Here is a 17,997-nt window from a genome sequence, read left to right as displayed (position 1 = left end):
CTGGGGATAATGGGCATGTGCCATCATACCTGGGGATAATGGGCATGTGCCATCATACCTGGTTTGAAATTTCATTCTTCTAGCCCTTGTGACCATGTGAAGGCTCAATGTCAATTCCAGTCATAGGTGAATTATTATAATTTACCACCAGTTAATGGTTATAGATGGCTAGAAAGTAAGACTACTTGATGGCCCTTCATGAAAGTTTACCCTTCTTAGTCCTTTCATCTGACACTGTTCTTGGACCACTCTTTTCTTCTTCCTTTGGCCCACATGTACTTTGCGAGTTATATAGGAGGTGGCTTTTTAGAGATACTTTTGGTGAGTGAGGCATGATAAAAACAAAAACTTTGCATTGCTACAGAAAGGGCTGTCCATGTACAAATGAAGTTTAACTGCTGTGGTAGATATATTGAAATAGAAACTGTATAGACCACCTCTGCTCAAGAGGTATATTGATAGAACAGGGTGGTGAAGAGAGAAATGTACCTATATGGAGAAGTGGTATGGTATGGGTGACTTTCTACAGAATAGTTAAACCCATGGTTGCCATTACAGCAGTAGAAGTCTGGAGGTGTTGTCATAGTAGTTGACAAGGTGTGTCCTGTTGTCTCATAGAAGAGCTGTTTAGTTCCAGGCGTAAGAGCCATGCTGCTACTATGGCTACTGTTCTTGCCTTGAGCAGGCATTAGAGTTGGAATGTGAGTATGGCAGCACATTCCTCCCTTTTCGTGGCCTTGCTTAGGTCTCAGTTAAGGCAAAAACGGATGCCTTACTTGTTCTAAAGACTTCTTAATAGCAATGAACAGTTAGATCAGTAGCTTAACAAGTATCTGTGTGTCCCAAAGAGAAAAAACAGTACACAGGAGAAGTTGGGATTAATTATAATAAAAATGAAAAGTGCTGGCCCTTTCAGGGAGGAGTGACGGCTTTGAAAGGTCCTTGCAAGAGGCAAATTCAGTATTTGAAGAGTCCCTGCATCTGGAACAAAAGGGAGACTGTGCTGCAGCTTTGGCTCTCTGTAACGAAGCTATCTGTAAGTAACTCAACTGCTACAACTATGGCATCTTTGACTAACTCCACAGTAGGTACTTGTGTTATCACACAGATGGCCTTATGAACAGTTTTTAATGTCTTTTGTGTTTCCAAGCTGAGGCCAGGTGGCTATCTTTGCCCTTCAGATTTCAAAATGTACCTGGTGGTGTCACTGTAGTTTGTGGACATCTACGGGAACAAGCACAGGAGCCACAGATGACTTCTTCAGTAGTGTTTTCACCCCCCAAATAAAGTTAGATTTCAGATATGAGGTTAGCCCACTCTTCCTGTAGTCCCTGACTACAGTAGGAAAACTGAAGAAACTGGCTCTGACTCCTCGGCCAGGAACTTTTCATTGTAATATTCCATTCCTTGTGTTTCTGCCCTGACTTCCTTGTGTGCAGTACCATAATGGTATATGACTCCTAAATAGGACCCACAAAAAGCTGTGCTCTATAAAGACAGATGCAGGTTTGTATCTTAATGTTTTTGCTGTGGGCCATCAGAAAGGGGGTATTGGGGGAGCAGAGTGTGGAGACAGTTAAACAGGTCAGTGAAAAGATAAGGCGGCAACCTCTAAGCACTAATTTTATCTTCCTGGTTCCTTTCAAGTTTTGTTTTAATTTCTTTAGTGTTTTGTTTGTTTACATTTGAATTAACTTGTTTGGCCTCCATGGTTTCCATGAATGTTCCATAGAGCCAGAGCCGGTTCCGTCCCTGAACAGTGCATGCATAGTCCAGTGCATTGCATTCCTGCTGCATATTTTGTTTTACTGCCTATCTTTGCTTGGTTTTGGTTTAGTTTTTGTTCTTTTATTTTTGTTTGTATTTTGTGTTTCTGCTATATTTTCTTTTGCATTTTAGCTAAACTAAGACTTACCCTGCATGGTGCCAGCTCTAGCACGCACAGCAGAGCACTAGTCGATAAGAAGTTGCAAATCAGTATTCGAAAAGCACGAAGCCTGCAGGATCGCATGCAGCAGCAACCATCATCGCAGCAGCCGGTGCAGCCCTCAGCCTCTCTCCCACCACAGGGGGGTGCCGTCCCTCAGCTTACAAGGTAGTGCTTAAAAACCACATTAGTTTATGGACATCAGGGGAGGGAGTGGCCATGAGCGCTCTGTAGCATGAACTCTTGTCTTCTCCATTACCAGGGAAGAGAGAAAAATGGTTAAGATTTTCTTCTCTAAGGTCAGAGATACGAAAACTCATTGCATGGATGGTCCTTTTCTTAGAAAGATGCAAAAAAGTACCAGATAACAAGTTATCCATATTCCCAGGACTTGTATAACAACATGATTATTATGTTTGTATTTATTATGTTCTTATGGGATCTGGTCTGCCTTTCATGTTGTAGTAGCAACCATTTGATTTATTTTGGGATTTCAGTGTTTCCCATCCCTTCTAAGAAAATAACCAGTTTATCTTGCTTTGATTAAACCATAGGGAAGAGAGACAAAGATTTCTTTGTTTGCTTCTCTAAAGTTGGGATAGGAAAAAGTCTCAACAGGTACTGAAGTAGTTACCATATTTTAGGGGTTTCAGCTTGGCTTTTACTTAGAATAAATGAATTTAAGTAAAAATTAACTTTGGCTGTAATAAATTTGAATAGTTTTAAAAATATAATAAAAGAAGATAACTTTTTTCATGTGTATGTGTGTGTGTTGCTGGGGATAGAACCCAGGAACTTGTATATACTACTAGGCAAATGTTCTTTCAGTGAAGTACACATCCGTTGCCTTGGTTGTCTTTTGACTATCAGCCCCATTATGGTTGTTAACATCTTTGAGCATTTGCCTGCATTCAAGTCAGAGCTAAGCACTTTATGATTTTTTTTGTTGTTGTTATTACAATAACCTGATGAGACATGGACTGTTACGAAGCATGCTTTTTAAGTATGGGAACTTGCAAAGAAGATAGTTCCTTAGCTAGTAAGTAGTAGAAATATAGAATTTAAATCCAGATCTTTTTGATGCCAACACTTCCCTGTTTCTCCTTTCTTCCTCCTTTCTTCAGAGAGAGAGAGAGAGAGAGAGAGAGAGAGAGGGAGGGAGGGAGGGAGACAGAGAGACAGAGAGACAGAGAGACAGAGAGACTCTTACAGCCAGGCTAAGTAGGGCCTGACAACCTTGAACTCTTGGTTTTCCTGTTTTTGCTTCTGGAATGGTGATATTGCAGGCCTGTTTGCTACCAGCCTGATTTCTTCAGTTCTGTGGCTTGAATCCAAGGCATCCTACATGTTAGGCCAGCACTCTACCAAATGAACTACTTGCTAGGCCAGGTTTTTATTTGTTGATTTACATTCATGTTACAAGAGTGGCAGGGTGACTAAACCTAGAAACATTTGTAATCAACAGGTTTAGTATTTTTTTTTTTATCTAAAATGGTTTGAGACCAGAAGTAAATCAGTGTCTGTCTGTCTGTCTCTGTTTGTCTCTGTCTTTATGTTTCTTTCATTTTATGTCTCTTCTTTGCCTCTGTTTCTTTCTCTCTATGTCTTTTTCTTTCTCTCTAGCTGTCCCTTGTATCTCTGTCTTTCTGTCTCTTTCTGTCTGTCTTTCTCTCTGTCTCTTTCCTTTTCCCTCCCTCCATTCCTCTTACCTTCCTCTACCTTTTTCTCTTCATTTTTCAAGATATGGTTTTATTTTTTTTATTTTTTTTTATTTTTTGGTTTTTCGAGACAGGGTTTCTCTGTAGCTTTGGAGCCTGTCCTGGAACTCCCTTGGTAGACCAGGCTGGTCTCGAACTCACAGAGATCCGCCTGCCTCTGCCTCCCGAGTGCTGGGATTACAGGCGTGCGCCACCACCGCCCGGCAAGATATGGTTTTAATATGTAACTTTAGCTGGCCTGGAACTTGCTAGGTAGACTGTGTTGGTCTCCAATCTACTATGATCCCTTGCCTCTGGTTCCTAAGTGTTGGGATTAGATCTTTGCACTGCTGCCTGGCTCAGATTTCAATTTTTTTCTTTAAGATTTTAGAACACTCACGTAGATAGGTTGAATACCCTCAGCCCTGAAATCTGAAGTCTGAGATGCTCCAGGGCCCAAACTTACTTCATTATTGTGTCTGTGCTCAAAAATGGGTGGGGCTTTGCAGCATTTTAGTTTGGATTTTCAGATTCTTAATCTTGATCTGATAATCTAAATTTGGAAAGGTTGAAGTTTTCTATAAGACTGCATGTGTTTCAGTCAAAAATAGAAAACAATGAGAATCAACTAAACACAATTTGTTCTGATTCCCACTCCTCAGTGTGAAGTAGACCTGGTCTATCATTGTGAAGAAACATCTGATGAGGAGTACAGTGGATGAACACATAGGATACAAATCACCTGTATTCTCTAATAACAGTATCTTCTCATTTCCCTCCTTGTACAGCACCCGGGAGTTTTTGTTGTATGGTATGAGCGATTTTAGGCTTTCCCTTCTATGTCATCTGCTTGTGGGAGAAGCAGTTTTTATCTTTTTAAATTTGCAATTAGAATGTGCTTGGAATGGGACTTCACAGGTAGTGAAGAATATTGACAAAGACTGTATTTAATGCCACATATACAAAATTGGTGATGACATTGAGTAGATAGTAATACTTATCTTCCTTTTCTGAACCTGTGAGCTATTGGCTTTGTTTGTATTTGTCTTCCTCTTCATGATAGCTGTGAATAGCTGTCAGTGGAATAAAACGAATAGTTCCTCTTGGAAGTATTATAGTTAGTTAAAGCACCTTATGACTGGTTCTCTCCGTTTGTTTCAGTGAACAGCCTGTCCCGCTCCAATTATTGTTAAGCCAGGATGCACAGCTGGAACCCTGCAGAGATACAGCATTTGGGGCCAGTTCTTCTTTCTTGGACTCCCCTGCTTCCTACCCTACGCCACACTCACCACTCACCCCAGAGCCACCTGCTGCGTCTGTGCCTCAGCACTATTCCCCTAGTAGATCTTTGACACTTCTGCCGCCTTTTGAGGTGGACAGGATGAATCCCTCTGCGTTCCACAGGCAAGATTTACCTAAAACAGCCTGTAGAATTGAGACGACTTCTCAGCAGGAATGCCTGCCATTGGACGTCCTTGAAGATAAGCTACAAGGCCACAGGGAGAACAGCAGCAGCAGCAGGAAATTCCCACCACAAGAAGGAAGGGGCATAGTTCAAGATTTGCTGTTTGAAGAAAAGAAGAATTCTGTTGACATATCCATGGTGATGCCTTGGTCACATTCAACAGGAGAAGACACTAATAGTCCTTCAGGTTCATCAGCTCCACCTACTATTCCTCCTTCTAGGGCCTGCTACCCCATAATGTCTCCTGCTTCTTCACCTGAGCTTCATGCTATTGACCCCATGCAGAAACTTAACCAACATCTTCAAGCCCAAAATCTCCAAACTTCATTGACTTCAAAAGTAGTCAGAGGCAGCGAGAAACCCCCTAGGCCAGAGTTCCCCAGTAGAAAAGGACTTGTCCGCTCATTGGCAGAGCAGTTCCAGAAGATGCAGAACACCTCTATGAGGGATGTTACAAGTTCCCAGGATCGAAGCTTGCCAAATGGTCTAAGGAAGAACTCTTCTTCTGACTTTATGCCTCCGTTACCCCAGGCTTCAGGAAGAGACCACTGTCGCTGGGTAAAACAGCAGCCTTCTCTTGATGGCAGGAAAAGACTGCCCTCCTGGGAAGATCCTGCTGATCATCCTTCTCTTGCCATGGACTCTGGGCTTCCCAGTGGGGAAACCCCTAGAAGAGAACAGCCCAGGTTGGCTGAGCCAAATATATACCAAGGAAAGCTATCCCAAGTGATAGATAGTAATTCTAAGGAGCTGGGTAGCAGTGTCAACTTGGGGATTTCTGTGCCTTTGGATTCCTGGGTAAATGTCACAAGGCTCTGTGATTCTCAGGTCAAACACAGGGGCTCTGGGCCAGGAGTCGCATCTTCCCATGATACCCATACATGTGTAGCCTACCCAGAGAGAAATCACATCCTTTTGCATCCACACTGGAACCAAGACACAGAGCAAGAGACCTCTGAATTGGAGTCCCTCTACCAAACCAGTCTCCAGGCCTCTCGAACTGGCTGTTCTGAATGGAGGTCACAGGCTGTGGCTTGGCAGCCTCTTAACCAAACAGGTAAAAATACAACAGTGGTGGGGACATCTGCAAACTGAGAACCAGAGAACCAGATCAAAAGCATCACTATCTTACTTAAATGCAGTGAAACTCCTGACTTTTCCTCCTACAGTCTTCATGACAAGGGATAGGCATTTTTTCCCCCTTTCTGGCCAGAATTGAGATTGGGTCAGAATTATCCCTCAGAGAGTAATCCCTTCCATATAAGGAAATGATCACTTAAGTATTTGCTCGTGTGCTCTCCAGAATGTGGTGTGAAGAAGTGGCTCATAGGTCTCGGAGAGTGAGTTAGCACAAAATGGGGAAGGCCGAGAAGGGCCCTCTTTTTTTACTTTTATTTTATTTTCGAGACAGGGTTTCTCTGTAGTATTTGGTGCCTGTTCTGGAACTAGCTCTTGTAGACCAGGCTGGCCTCAAACTCACAGAGATTCGCCTACCTCTGCCTCCCAAGTGCTGGGATTAAAGGCGTGCGCCACAACCGCCCAGCAAGAAGAGCCCTCTTTTTCTGTGTTTTAGATGTTGAACTAATCCAAGAACCAGACTCCAGGTTCATCTTGCCAAAAGGGTAGCCCCACTAAACTAAGTCTCTACGATGGCATTTTCCAATTTGACCTGGTTCTTCAGGAACCGCCATGTGTGTCCCTTGGACACTACATAGAGTTGATGTTATGTTATGTTTCTGATCTGCATTCTAGTGTAGACTTTATAATGTTTATTCAGTACTCTTTAGGTACACAAGACAAGTTTATATGGATGTATTTTAATGAATGTGGAAAGGCTGGAATCTACTTCACTGAGCTTTCTTCTAAAGTAAAAGAAAAAGAATATGAGAACATTAAGTCCAAATTAAGTGTTTTAAGAATAATAGTATCATGCTACTGAGATAGTTTAGTGGGAAGAGGCACTTTCTGCAAAAGTCTATTGACTTGAACTCAACTTCCAGAACCCACATAAAGGTGGAAGCAGATGGGCTAGAGCAATGGGTCAGTGGTTAAGAATAGTTTTTGCTTGCTGGGCCGTGGTGGCAGACCTCTTTAATTCCAGTACTTGGGAGATAGAGGCAGGCAGATCTCTGAGTTTAAGCCCAGCCTGGTCTACAGAGTGAGTTCCAGGATAGGCAGGACTACACAGAGAAACTCTGTCTCAAACAAAAACAACAGCAACAACAACAAAACCCCAAAGAAAACCTTAAAAAAACCTTTCTGCTCTTCCATACTACATGGGTTCAATTTCTAACAACCACATGGTGGTTCACAAATGATTCCCTCTTCTGGCCTTTATGAGAAATGCATGCATGTGTTGCATGGACAAACATGCACGTGAAACACTCATATTCATAAAATAAAAATAAATCTCTAAGGAAAAAGGATGGCCGTTGAGAACTGACTGTACAGAGTTGTTCTCTGAGCTCCACATGCTTGATGTAGCATGTGTACATACATACACATGCATCAGACACATGTTAAAGTAAAAAATAATTTATCATTAAATAATGCTTTACAAAATTAAACTGTTTGAATGTTAAATATATAAAATAAAACATATAAAAATAAAATATATAAAACAAAACAAAACCAGAAAACTTTTATAATACTTAAAGCCAGACATGGTGGCACACACCTTTAAACCTAGCACTTGAGAGGCAGAGGCAGGTGAATCTCTGTGAGTTCGAGGCCAGCCTGGTTTACAGAGTGAGTGCCAGGACAGGCTCCATAGCTACAGAGAAATTCTGTCTCAAAAAACAAACCAACAACAACAACAAAACCTTACAATAACATTTCTCATTGTAGCTAATTCTAAACATGTATAAACTAGCAATTTCTTCTCCTATTGCTGTAAAGAAGTACCACGAAGAGCAGCTTAAGGGACAAAGGATTTGTTTTAGTTTCTAGTTCAAGTCTGTTATGATGTGTTATGAGAACGTGAGGTCGTCACATCCACAGTCAGGAGGCAGAGAAGGATGAATACATGAATATATGCTGCTGCCCAGCTCCTTGTCTCCACTCAGCCTCGGACTCCAGCCAGGAAACGCTGCTGTCCACAGTGGTTCCGTCTTCCCTACTCAGCTGACACTAACTTATCGAGTGCATGAGAGAGCGAGTGAGCTGGGCAGTAATTTGAGTACTGCCTATAGCCTCCTCTAGTATTTTTGTAAGTTTACCTTTGACCTTTTTTTAAAAAAGAAAAATATTTATTTATTTATTTATTATATATTTCCTATCCAATGATAGTGTTCCACCTGTTTGTATGCCTGCTTGCCAGAAGAGGGAGTCAGTTCTCATTACAGATCATTTTGAGCCACCATGTGGTTTTTGGGAATTGAATTCAGAATCTGTAGAAGAGCTCTTAATCCCTGAGCCATCTCTCCAGCCTGCCCCTTTATTTTTTTAATTGCAAAACTTTTTCTTGTTTTGAGATTGTCTTACCATGTAGTGCAGGTTAGTATTGAACTTATTATGTACCCCAAGCTATACTCAAATTTATGGGGATCCTCTTGCCTCCCAGAGAGTATTGGGATTCTAGGCAAATACTATGCCAGCTTACCACAGTCAATTTTATTTTATGTTTATGTTATTTTACCTGCATGTATGTCTGCACACCATGTGTATATCTGATACCCACATACTAGAAGAGGGCATGAGATCCCCTTGAACTGTGGTCACAGAAGGTTGTAAGCCACCATGTTGGTGCTCAGGATCAAACCCGGGTCTTCTACAAGAGTAGCCAGTCCTCTTAACTGCCTACTTCAGCCAGTTTTAAAAGTGTTTTCATCACCTTCCAAAGAAGTTTCTTAGGGCTGGAGAGATGGCTCAGAGGTTAAGAGCACTGACTGCTTTTCCAGAGATCCTAAGTTCAAGTCCCAGCAACCACATGGTAGCTCGCAAGCATCTATGAGATCTGGTGCCCTCTTCTGGCCTGCAGATGTACATGCAGGCAGACCACTGTATACATAATAATTAAAATCTTTAAAAAAAAAAAAGTTTCCTCTCCAGTGATAGTTTTATGCCTTTTGTCCTTTATCCCTCTCCCTTACACCATGTAAACACAAGTATTTCCTTTTTAAAAAAATTTATATTTATTTATTTTTTTGTTTATTATGTATACAATATTCTGCCTCCATGTGTGCCTGCAGGCTAGAAGAGGGCGCCAGATCTCATTACAGATGGTTGTGAGGCACCATGTGGTTGCTGGGAATTGAACTCAGGACCTTTGGAAGAGCAGGCAATGCTCTTAACCACTGAGCCATCTCTCCAGCCCACAAATATTTCCTGTATACGTTGATCTGCTCTGGACATTTCCTAGGAATGAAATCAGTGTTTGATATTTTCTGACCTGATTAATCCTGGCATTAGTTCCTGAAGAATTGTATAAACTTTTGTTCTATATTCTAAATTTTCTAGTACCTTCAAGTTGCACAGAAATAATTGTCTTTATGTCTAAAATGTCTAAAACATTAAAAGTAGCTTTTGTTAAAATTTCAAGCCAGATGTACTGTTGCACACCTTTAATCCCATCACTTAGATGGCAGCAGCAAGTAGGTCCCTTTGTTACCAGGCCAGTGTGGTATACATGGTTCCAAGTCAGCCAGGCTTACATAGTGAAGCTGTTTCAGAAAGTGAGAAAAGAAAGAATTTAAATATATTAAAAAGAGTAAAAGTGAATTTATAATCAAATCCCCAGATTCTTTTACCAGTTTTTATGGTGATTAATTTGGCAATTTATGAATAAAAGACCAATTTTGATTTGGCCATAACATCTCCACACATATTTTCCCCTCCTTGTAAGATTTTAATATTTTTTCCATAAGATCGTTATTATAAACTAAAGTGTACTTAGTTGCGTTTTGGTCATTGTAATGAATTTGTGCAATGTATTACGTACAGGTTTGTGGTATGGTAGTTTTTTTTTAAACTGTTTAAATACACAAATACTGGCTGTTATATACCTCCATGGTAAGTACAGTAACATGTTGTACAAATTGATTGAAAAATAAGCTGTGGGGGCGGAGAGATGACTCAGTGGTTAAGAGCACTGACTGCTCTTCCAGAGGACTTGAGTTCAATTCTTGGCACCCAGATGGCAGCTCACAGCTGTCTGTGACTCCAGTTCCAGGGTACCTGACAATTCATGCACATAAGATAAAAATAAATAATTAAATTAAAAAAAAAGAAAAATAAGCTGCTATACCTATGCATACCTACTTGTTTATTTTAAGAAAACATCAGGCAGTATATTATTTCTTTCTTTTTTTTTTTGTGGTTTTTCGAGACAGGGTTTCTCTGTGGTTTTGGAGCCTGTCCTGGAACTAGCTCTTGTAGACCAGGCTGGTCTCGAACTCACAGAGATTTGCCTGCCTCTGCCTCCCAAGTGCTGGGATTAAAGGCGTGCGCCACCACCGCCTGGCTATTATTTATTTCTTTAACAAAAAGAAATTTATGGGGGAACTGAGAGATGGCTCAGTGACTAAAAGCATTGGATAGTCTTCCAGCGGACGCAGTTCAATGCCAACACCCACATAATGACTTACAACCATATGTAACTCCACTCCCAGGGAATCTGAGGCCACCTTCTGTTCTTTGTGGGGACCAGGTGGTGCCCATAGACCATCTATGTCTATGCATGTGGTGCACAAACATAGATGCAGACAAAACACCCATACACATAAAATAAAAAATTTTAAAAAAATATTTATTTATTTTGTATACAATATTCTGTCTGTGTATATGTCTGCAGGCCTGAAGAGGGCACCAGACCTCATTACAGATGGTTGTGAGCCATCATGTGGTTGCTGGGAATTGAACTCAGGACATTTGGAAGAGCAGGCAGTGCTCTTAACCACTGAGCCATCTCTCCAGCCCATATAATAAAATTTTTAAAAATTATTTGAGTTAGCCAGACAGTGGAGGTGCATACCTTTAATTTCAGCATTTGGGAGGCAGAGGCAGGTGGATCTCTGTGAATTCGAGGCCAGCCTGGTCTACAGAGCTAGTTTCAGGACAGGCACCAAAGCTACAGAGAAACCCTGTCTCAAAAAAGCAAACAAACAAACAAACAAAAAATTACTTGAGTTTGAATGTATCATCTAAAGATTTAAGAGGTAAAACTATGAAAATCAGAAAAGGAAACTATGAGAAAAACTTTCAGACCTGGATTTGACAACAGTTGCTTAGATGTGACACCAAGAAAACAAGAAAAGTAAGATAAACTGTGCTGTAACAGAGTTAAAAGCTTCTGTGCATGAAAGGATACTGCTGGTCTGCCAGTATGAACCATTGGTAGAACATGTAGCTAATCAGCATGCATCAAGTCCTGGGTTCAATCTCCAAGACCATGGAAAGATAAAAATTTAAAAAGGAATGGTTCATACTGGCAGACCAGCAGTATCCTTTCATGCACAGAAATATGGGACTGGGGAGATGATTTAGTGGCTTAGAATACTTGTTCTTTTTTTTTTTTTTTTTTTTTTTTCCGAGACAGGGTTTCTCTGTGGCTTTGGAGCCTGTCCCAGAACTAGCTCTGTAGACCAGGCTGGTCTCGAACTCACAGAGATCCGCCTGCCTCTGCCTCCCGAGTGCTGGGATTAAAGGCGTGCGCCACCATCACCCGGCTAGAATACTTGTTCTTACACAGCATCCAGGCACACTTACCAGCACCCACATGGCAGCTCATAACCATCTATAACTCTATAACTCTAGTTCTGGGTGGGAGCACTGCACACAAGTACTATACAGACACACATGTAGACATAACACTTATACACTTAAAATAATATAAAATCAAAACATACATTTAGTGTGTATATATGTATGTTTGTCTTAGTACACGTGCCGTGTTCTGAGGACAACCTGCAGAAGTTGGAGTGTATGTCTGTGTACCGCATGTGCAGTACTTGTGGAGGGCCGAAGAGGGAGTCATATTTCCTAGAACAGGAGTTATAGATGGTTGTGAATTACTGTGTGGGTGCTGGGAATCGAACCCAGGTCTTCTGGAAGCTCAGTCCATGTTCTTAACTGATAAACTATTTCTCCGGCCCTTTATTTACTTATTTAAAAATCGTTTTTGATATAGTCTCCTGGTAGCTCAGAATGGCCTTGAACTTCTTTATCCCCTGTCTCTACCTCATAGGTATTGCCATCATACCAGGCTACATTTTAAAATTATTTATTTGTTGGGAAGCCTTTTAAAAGTAAAAACTTCCTCCAGGCAGTGGTGGTTTCTCTGTAGTTTTGGAGCCTGTCCTGGAACTAGCTCTTGTAGACCAGGCTGGCCTTGAACTCACCTGTGCTGGGATTAAAGGCCCAGCTGGTGGTTCACCCTTTAAATTCTAGCACTTGGGAGGCAGAGGCAGGCAGATCTAGGTTCAAGGCTACCCTGGCCTAAAGTGTGAGTTCCAGGATAGCCAGGGCTACACAGAGAAACCCTGTCTTGAAAAACAAAACAAAATAAAACAACAAAATAGTAAAAATTCTGAAGGTTTCACCAGAACCATTCTGAGTCAGATCTGTGGTGAGGCCCAGGAAATTGACGTCTTGTCTTTGTCCCATGACTATTCCCCCACCCCTTTCCACCCACTGAAGATCGTACCCTCAGGGCTTCATGTATGTGAGTATTATACAAATGAAGTATAATCCCATTCCCTGAGAAAGTATAATGCTCAAAGCTCCAGTACTATCATGAGAACCAGTGCATTAAGTAACAGGAAATATTCAAAATAACTGATCTTAACAGTTTAGCTGCATATGTATGTGTATGGTATGTGTGTGTGCACATGTACAGGTATCAAAGTAGAATATCCAGACATGAATTGGTGGATGCACCTGTGCATGCAACATGCACATCAAATGTAGGTCAAGGGCAGGTACATTTTCAGGAGACTTAATTAGTTGAATTGGGGATGGGGGTGGGGGGTGTTGTCACATCAGCTTAGAGTGGTGTTAGTGGCTGTTTATAATTTACGTGATTGAGAAAAGCCAAGAGTACCTGGGGATAAAAGAATATCACATACACCAAATATTCCTGAAGTGATCCTGCTCAGGGAGAGAATGGGAGAGTGTCAGAAGATAATAGAATACCGTGCTGAACATGAAAAACTTGAGTTCCAATTCTAGTTAAAACACTATCTCTAGCAGACTCTGGAACTCATTTTCCTGTTAGATCAAAGGAAACAGGTTTGATTTACAATGACAATGACCATTTAAATTCTGAACTAAATTAAGATATTAGTTGTTTCCTTTCTTACCACAATATGTTAGATCACTATATCACTTACTTTTACTTTGTGTACTACAAGTTTGGGCCAGATTCTGGAAACAAAACAAAACTAATTTTATTCATAAAAGAGAGATGTTGGAGGGTGGAGGATATTCAGCAGATTGGCTTTTAGAGCTCCTTAGAAATTTCAGCCTATAGGAATTTATCCATATACCGAGATTTGCTCCATGCATTCAAGGAGCATATTTCCCATTGTATTCAGAGATGCATATCAATCATTTAGTTAAAGAATGCTGGTGCTAATGCCTCCAGGCTCCGCTTTTAGGCCCCAGAGGAAAGATGGCTTCAGCTTGCTTTTATGTTTTCCTCCTTAGGCTTTGCAGATAGCTCGGGGAGGAGACTGCACTCAGCCCCTGGTCTTGATCTCTCAGGGACTCCAGCAGCAGAAATGGAGAACGTTCTTCATGGACCAAGCACAGCGCCTGTCTCCCAGGTACCAGCCCTTGTTGCTGAGGTACTACTGGATTTGGGTGGGTGCTAGAGAAGACAGTGGAAGGTTGTAGTGCACACGTGTGGTCTGAGACTGTAAGGAGAGTGTGATCTCAGATCGGGCTGACTGCCTTTGGGATCTGTCTAATGTAGATGTTAACCGGTTTTTCCCATATCCCCGAGTACAGGGGCTGGGGGGAAAAACACAGGCTCAGTGTCTTACATCTGCCTGTGTGTGTCTGTGTGTCTGACGGCTGCAGCTTGTGGAGACCTCATCAGGGGATGTGGGATGCATCTTACACAGTCTTAAGTGACAGCCTTTTCTCAGAAAGGGAGGCTGCTCAAGTCTCTTCCATAGGTTTGTAAGTCAGTCGAGTCAGGAATCATCTGTTCAGCGCACCTTCCTCCTTGCTAGTAAAAATACAGTGGAGGTGGAGGAGCAGGGAGAAACTTCAGTTGCCATTTGGGGAAATTAAAGTACATTCACCCTGAATTAGGATAAGTGGTCCTTATTTACACATGTGTATTCAAAGTCCAGAGAATGGTCCTTTCCTGGAGCAGTTTTGCAAGCTTTGCAGCCCTCTTAGATGGATCCTAGGATGTAAAGAGTTCTGTTAATGCTTATCTCTGACAAATACCTATGGAGACAAGGAAGGTAAGATTTATTTCAACTTGTGATCTTAGAGGTTTCTCTCTGTGATTGATAGCTCCTTTGAGTCGGGCCTGATCCAAGGCAGAACGTATGTTAGAGAGGGCCATGAAACAGAGTAACAGTGATGCAGGGGTCCAGGGACAGGTCTGCTTTTCAAAGGCACATGTTTAAGTGATTGCTGTCTCCAAATAGTACATACCTTTTTTAAAAATTGTTATTGTGTTCAAGACAGGGTTTCTTGTGTAGCCTGACCAGACTGGCCTCAAACTCACAGAGATCCGCCTGCATCTGCCTTTTGAGTGCTGGGATTAAAGGCGTGTGCCACCACCGCCTGGCTTCTTCTGAGACTCTTACATACTTTTTAAAATAAGTTTTAAGAAGCTGTCAGGATACAACACATTCAGCCGGGCAGTGGTGGCGCACACCTTTAATCCTAGCACTTGGGAGGCAGAGGCAGGCGGATCTCTGTGAGTTCGAGACCAGCCTGGTCTACAAAAGCTAGTTCCAGGACAGGCTCCAAAACCACAGAGAAACCCTGTCTTGAAAAACCAAAAAAAAAAAAAAAAAAAGGATACAATGCATTCTACTTTGAAGGTTGTCCACCAGGTCAGTTTGATAAAAATAGGTTTTACTTTATTTACTTTATTGTTGTTACTGTTTTAATTATATACAGGGTCTCATTATTTACCCTGTCTGGTGGACCAGGCTGAACTCCACAGAAATCTGCCAGCCTCTGCCTCCAGAGTGCTGGGGATGAAAGGTGTGTGCTACTATATCAAGCTTACTTTATTTTTTATTTGTACCAGACTGAACCTTGGACCTCATATGCTAGGCAACTCTCTACACCTAACTATCTACACTAAACCTCTTAAAAATAAGTTTTAAATCCATGATACAATTAAAAAGGTTCAAAAGGATATATAGTGCAAGCTGTCTCTGTCCTACTAGCCCTTCATACCCAATTCTCCTCCCAAAAGGAACTCTAAAGGGTGGGAGTGTCAGTTCTTAAATGAATGAACATTTCTTCTTCCTTCTCTTCCTCCTCTGCTTCCCCTCCTCCTTTTGCTACTTTTCCTTCTCTTCCTCTTTGTCTTCTGTCTCCTCCTTTTCTTTTTTGGGAATAGGTGGTTTCCCTGGCATAGCATTTGTTCTCACATATTTTCAGTGCATTTAATCTAAATGTTATTTTCCTAAGAGAGTTTGCTTTTGTCTGGTGTAGCATACACTTATTTATTAATTTTGCGTATATTTTTAAAACAATGCTTATTGAACTTACTATATTTGATGCTATGCCAGGCTCTGGGGAGACTGTGGTTAATGAGTTTCTGGTTTCATGGAACGTTTAGTCTACTACAGGGACAGATGAACACAGTTTTTTTAAAAATTAATTTATTTATTATGTATACACATGCTAGAAGAGGGCACCAGATCTTACTATAGATGGTTGTGAGCCACCATGTGGTTGCTGGGAATTGATCTCAGGACTTCTAGAAGAACAGTCAGTGCTCTTGCCCTCTGAGCCATCTCCAGCCCTAAACATATAGTTTTATAATGTGATTAAATACTTGCTGCTCTGAGACCATCACAGAAAAGGTTAAGTATCAGGGAAGGGTTTATGGAGAAGAAAAATGAATATACCAGGCAAAGGGAAATGAAGTAAATCTTCATTGGATTAAAAGAGGATAATTGGGTATGACAGGATTAGAATATCTGATGAGGAGAAATGATGAAAATGTTGGCAAATGATAGCAAAGAATATAAGCAAGAGTCAGATTATAGAGCACACGGGATTCTGTAGGTCACACAGGAGTCTCAGAGGCTAGAGAGAAGTAAATATATTGGAGAGTCAGTTAGGAAGTAAAAGAAATGAGATTGGTGCCTGCCTGCCTGCCTTCCTATGGAGGAAAGATAAACCAGGGATGATATTCAAGTTTTATGGGTTGATAATTGTGTTTGGGAAAGCTGTATAATTAATTTTGGGTATAGTATTCATTACTGAACATAGCTCATAATGTCTGGGTATGAGACATATGGGCTAGCAGTTGAGAATGGATTGGGACTCCTAGCCACTGAAAAGAGGGAAAAGCATGATAAAGATAGGAAATGGGCCATGCTGTTCTTGTGAAGAGTTTCACATTTAGGTGGCTCTTTTTCTGAAGAAGCTTAAAACAATACATAAAAGGCAGCAAAAGCTCTCAAAGGGAAAGTGGGGATTCTACTAGAAATCCTTTCTCTGTGAAACACTTTCATAAATATCATGAACATAACTGATGATATAACACAAATTCTGCTCTTGAATAGCTTGCAGCCCATTAAAGGAATCTAAGTATACTGGCATATAGATTGTTTCATTTACCATGTTGTTTACTGAGTGCTTGCATTGTCAGATGTTAGGGATACTGAAATGAAGTGTCTTCTACTATAGGAAGAAAGACACTTAATAAGCAAATGATATAACTCAAGACAGTTATAATTATGATAATGAAGACTAAAGTAAGTCAAGGGAAAAGGTGTTAAAAAGATAATGTCTTTCTTTAGGACTGTTTTTAGTTAGGGGAGTGAAAAATACCATCTTTGAGATGAATTAATATTTGATTAGACTTTAGTGATAAGAAGTTTGGGACCATGAAAGAATATTCCTGGTAACAGAAGAGCAAGTCTAAATGCCTGAGATAGGATGAGTTGGTGTGTTTGAGAAATATGGAGAAAGGCTAGGTGTGATGGTGCTTGCCTGTAGTATTTACACTTCTGAGGCTGAGGCAAGTGTATTTTAAGTTTGAGCCATTCTGTGTTACATAACAAGATGCTGTCTCCAAAATAATAATTATAATAAGAATAAGCAAATAAGAAAAAGGAGGGTGCGTAAAGGGCACAGAGACAATATAGGATTAGGTGAGATCAGTTACACTGTGTCACATGGGACCTTGTGGCAGGTAACAGGAGATGGGAAGATCAGGTTAAGGCTTTTGTAGTGGTCCAGGCAAATTTAAACGTGAAATCTGTAAGTAGAAATGTCTCTTTGGCGATGGTGAATGGAAATAGGAAGTTAAGGGCAACACCAATGTTTATGTTTGAGTAAGTATGTCTTAGAAAAATATATTAGGAAGAGGAATTTGGAAACTGTTCAATTTTGGATGTTTTACTGTTTTTGATGATAAAGTAAATATTTCTGGATCTTTATCACAAAAGTGAATGGAGCCATGCAGGACATAAGCAACTGGAAATAGGAACATGGCATGCAGAAGAGGCAGCTGTGCATGGAGCTTTGTAGGGCAGACATGGAGTAGAGTTCAGTTGTATAGGTAGTTTAGTGCCCAGTGTAGATTCATTTCACCTCTAAGTCTGTTTAAATACCCACCCCACCTCCTTCTCTTTCTCCTTTTCTGTCCTCTGTCTCCTTTATTTTTTGGGGTATCAGGATTGAACTCAGAGCCTACTCTATAATCAAGCTACATCCCCAAATCCTATTTGTTTCATGGTTATTGTTTTTCTTTTCTC

The 17,997-nt window shown here is 40.9% G+C and overlaps 1 protein-coding gene across 5 annotated transcripts in view; it reads left to right on the top strand.

Annotated features, from left to right (window-relative positions):
* Positions 1–17,997, top strand: part of Usp54 (ubiquitin specific peptidase 54) — a 103,729-nt gene that overhangs the window by 81,244 nt on the left and 4,488 nt on the right. For 2 of the 5 annotated variants that reach the window (XM_005367628.3, XM_005367627.3), the window contains 4 exons: positions 917–1,036; positions 1,900–2,095; positions 4,786–6,146; positions 13,733–13,851. In XM_005367628.3, the coding sequence (XP_005367685.1) occupies positions 917–1,036; positions 1,900–2,095; positions 4,786–6,146; positions 13,733–13,851 (1,796 nt within the window). Of the gene's footprint in view, positions 1–901; positions 1,037–1,899; positions 2,096–4,785; positions 6,147–13,732; positions 13,852–17,997 lie in introns of those variants that run through there. The other 3 variants (XM_026789521.1, XM_026789522.1, XM_026789523.1) reach the window with 3 other exon arrangements.

This window comes from Microtus ochrogaster, unplaced genomic scaffold (assembly GCF_000317375.1).
Source record: "Microtus ochrogaster isolate Prairie Vole_2 unplaced genomic scaffold, MicOch1.0 UNK21, whole genome shotgun sequence".
In the NCBI taxonomy this organism is placed as follows: domain Eukaryota; kingdom Metazoa; phylum Chordata; class Mammalia; order Rodentia; family Cricetidae; genus Microtus; species Microtus ochrogaster.
The sequence above is the reverse complement of the archived record's forward strand: the minus strand, read 5'-3'. Positions and strand labels throughout refer to the sequence as shown.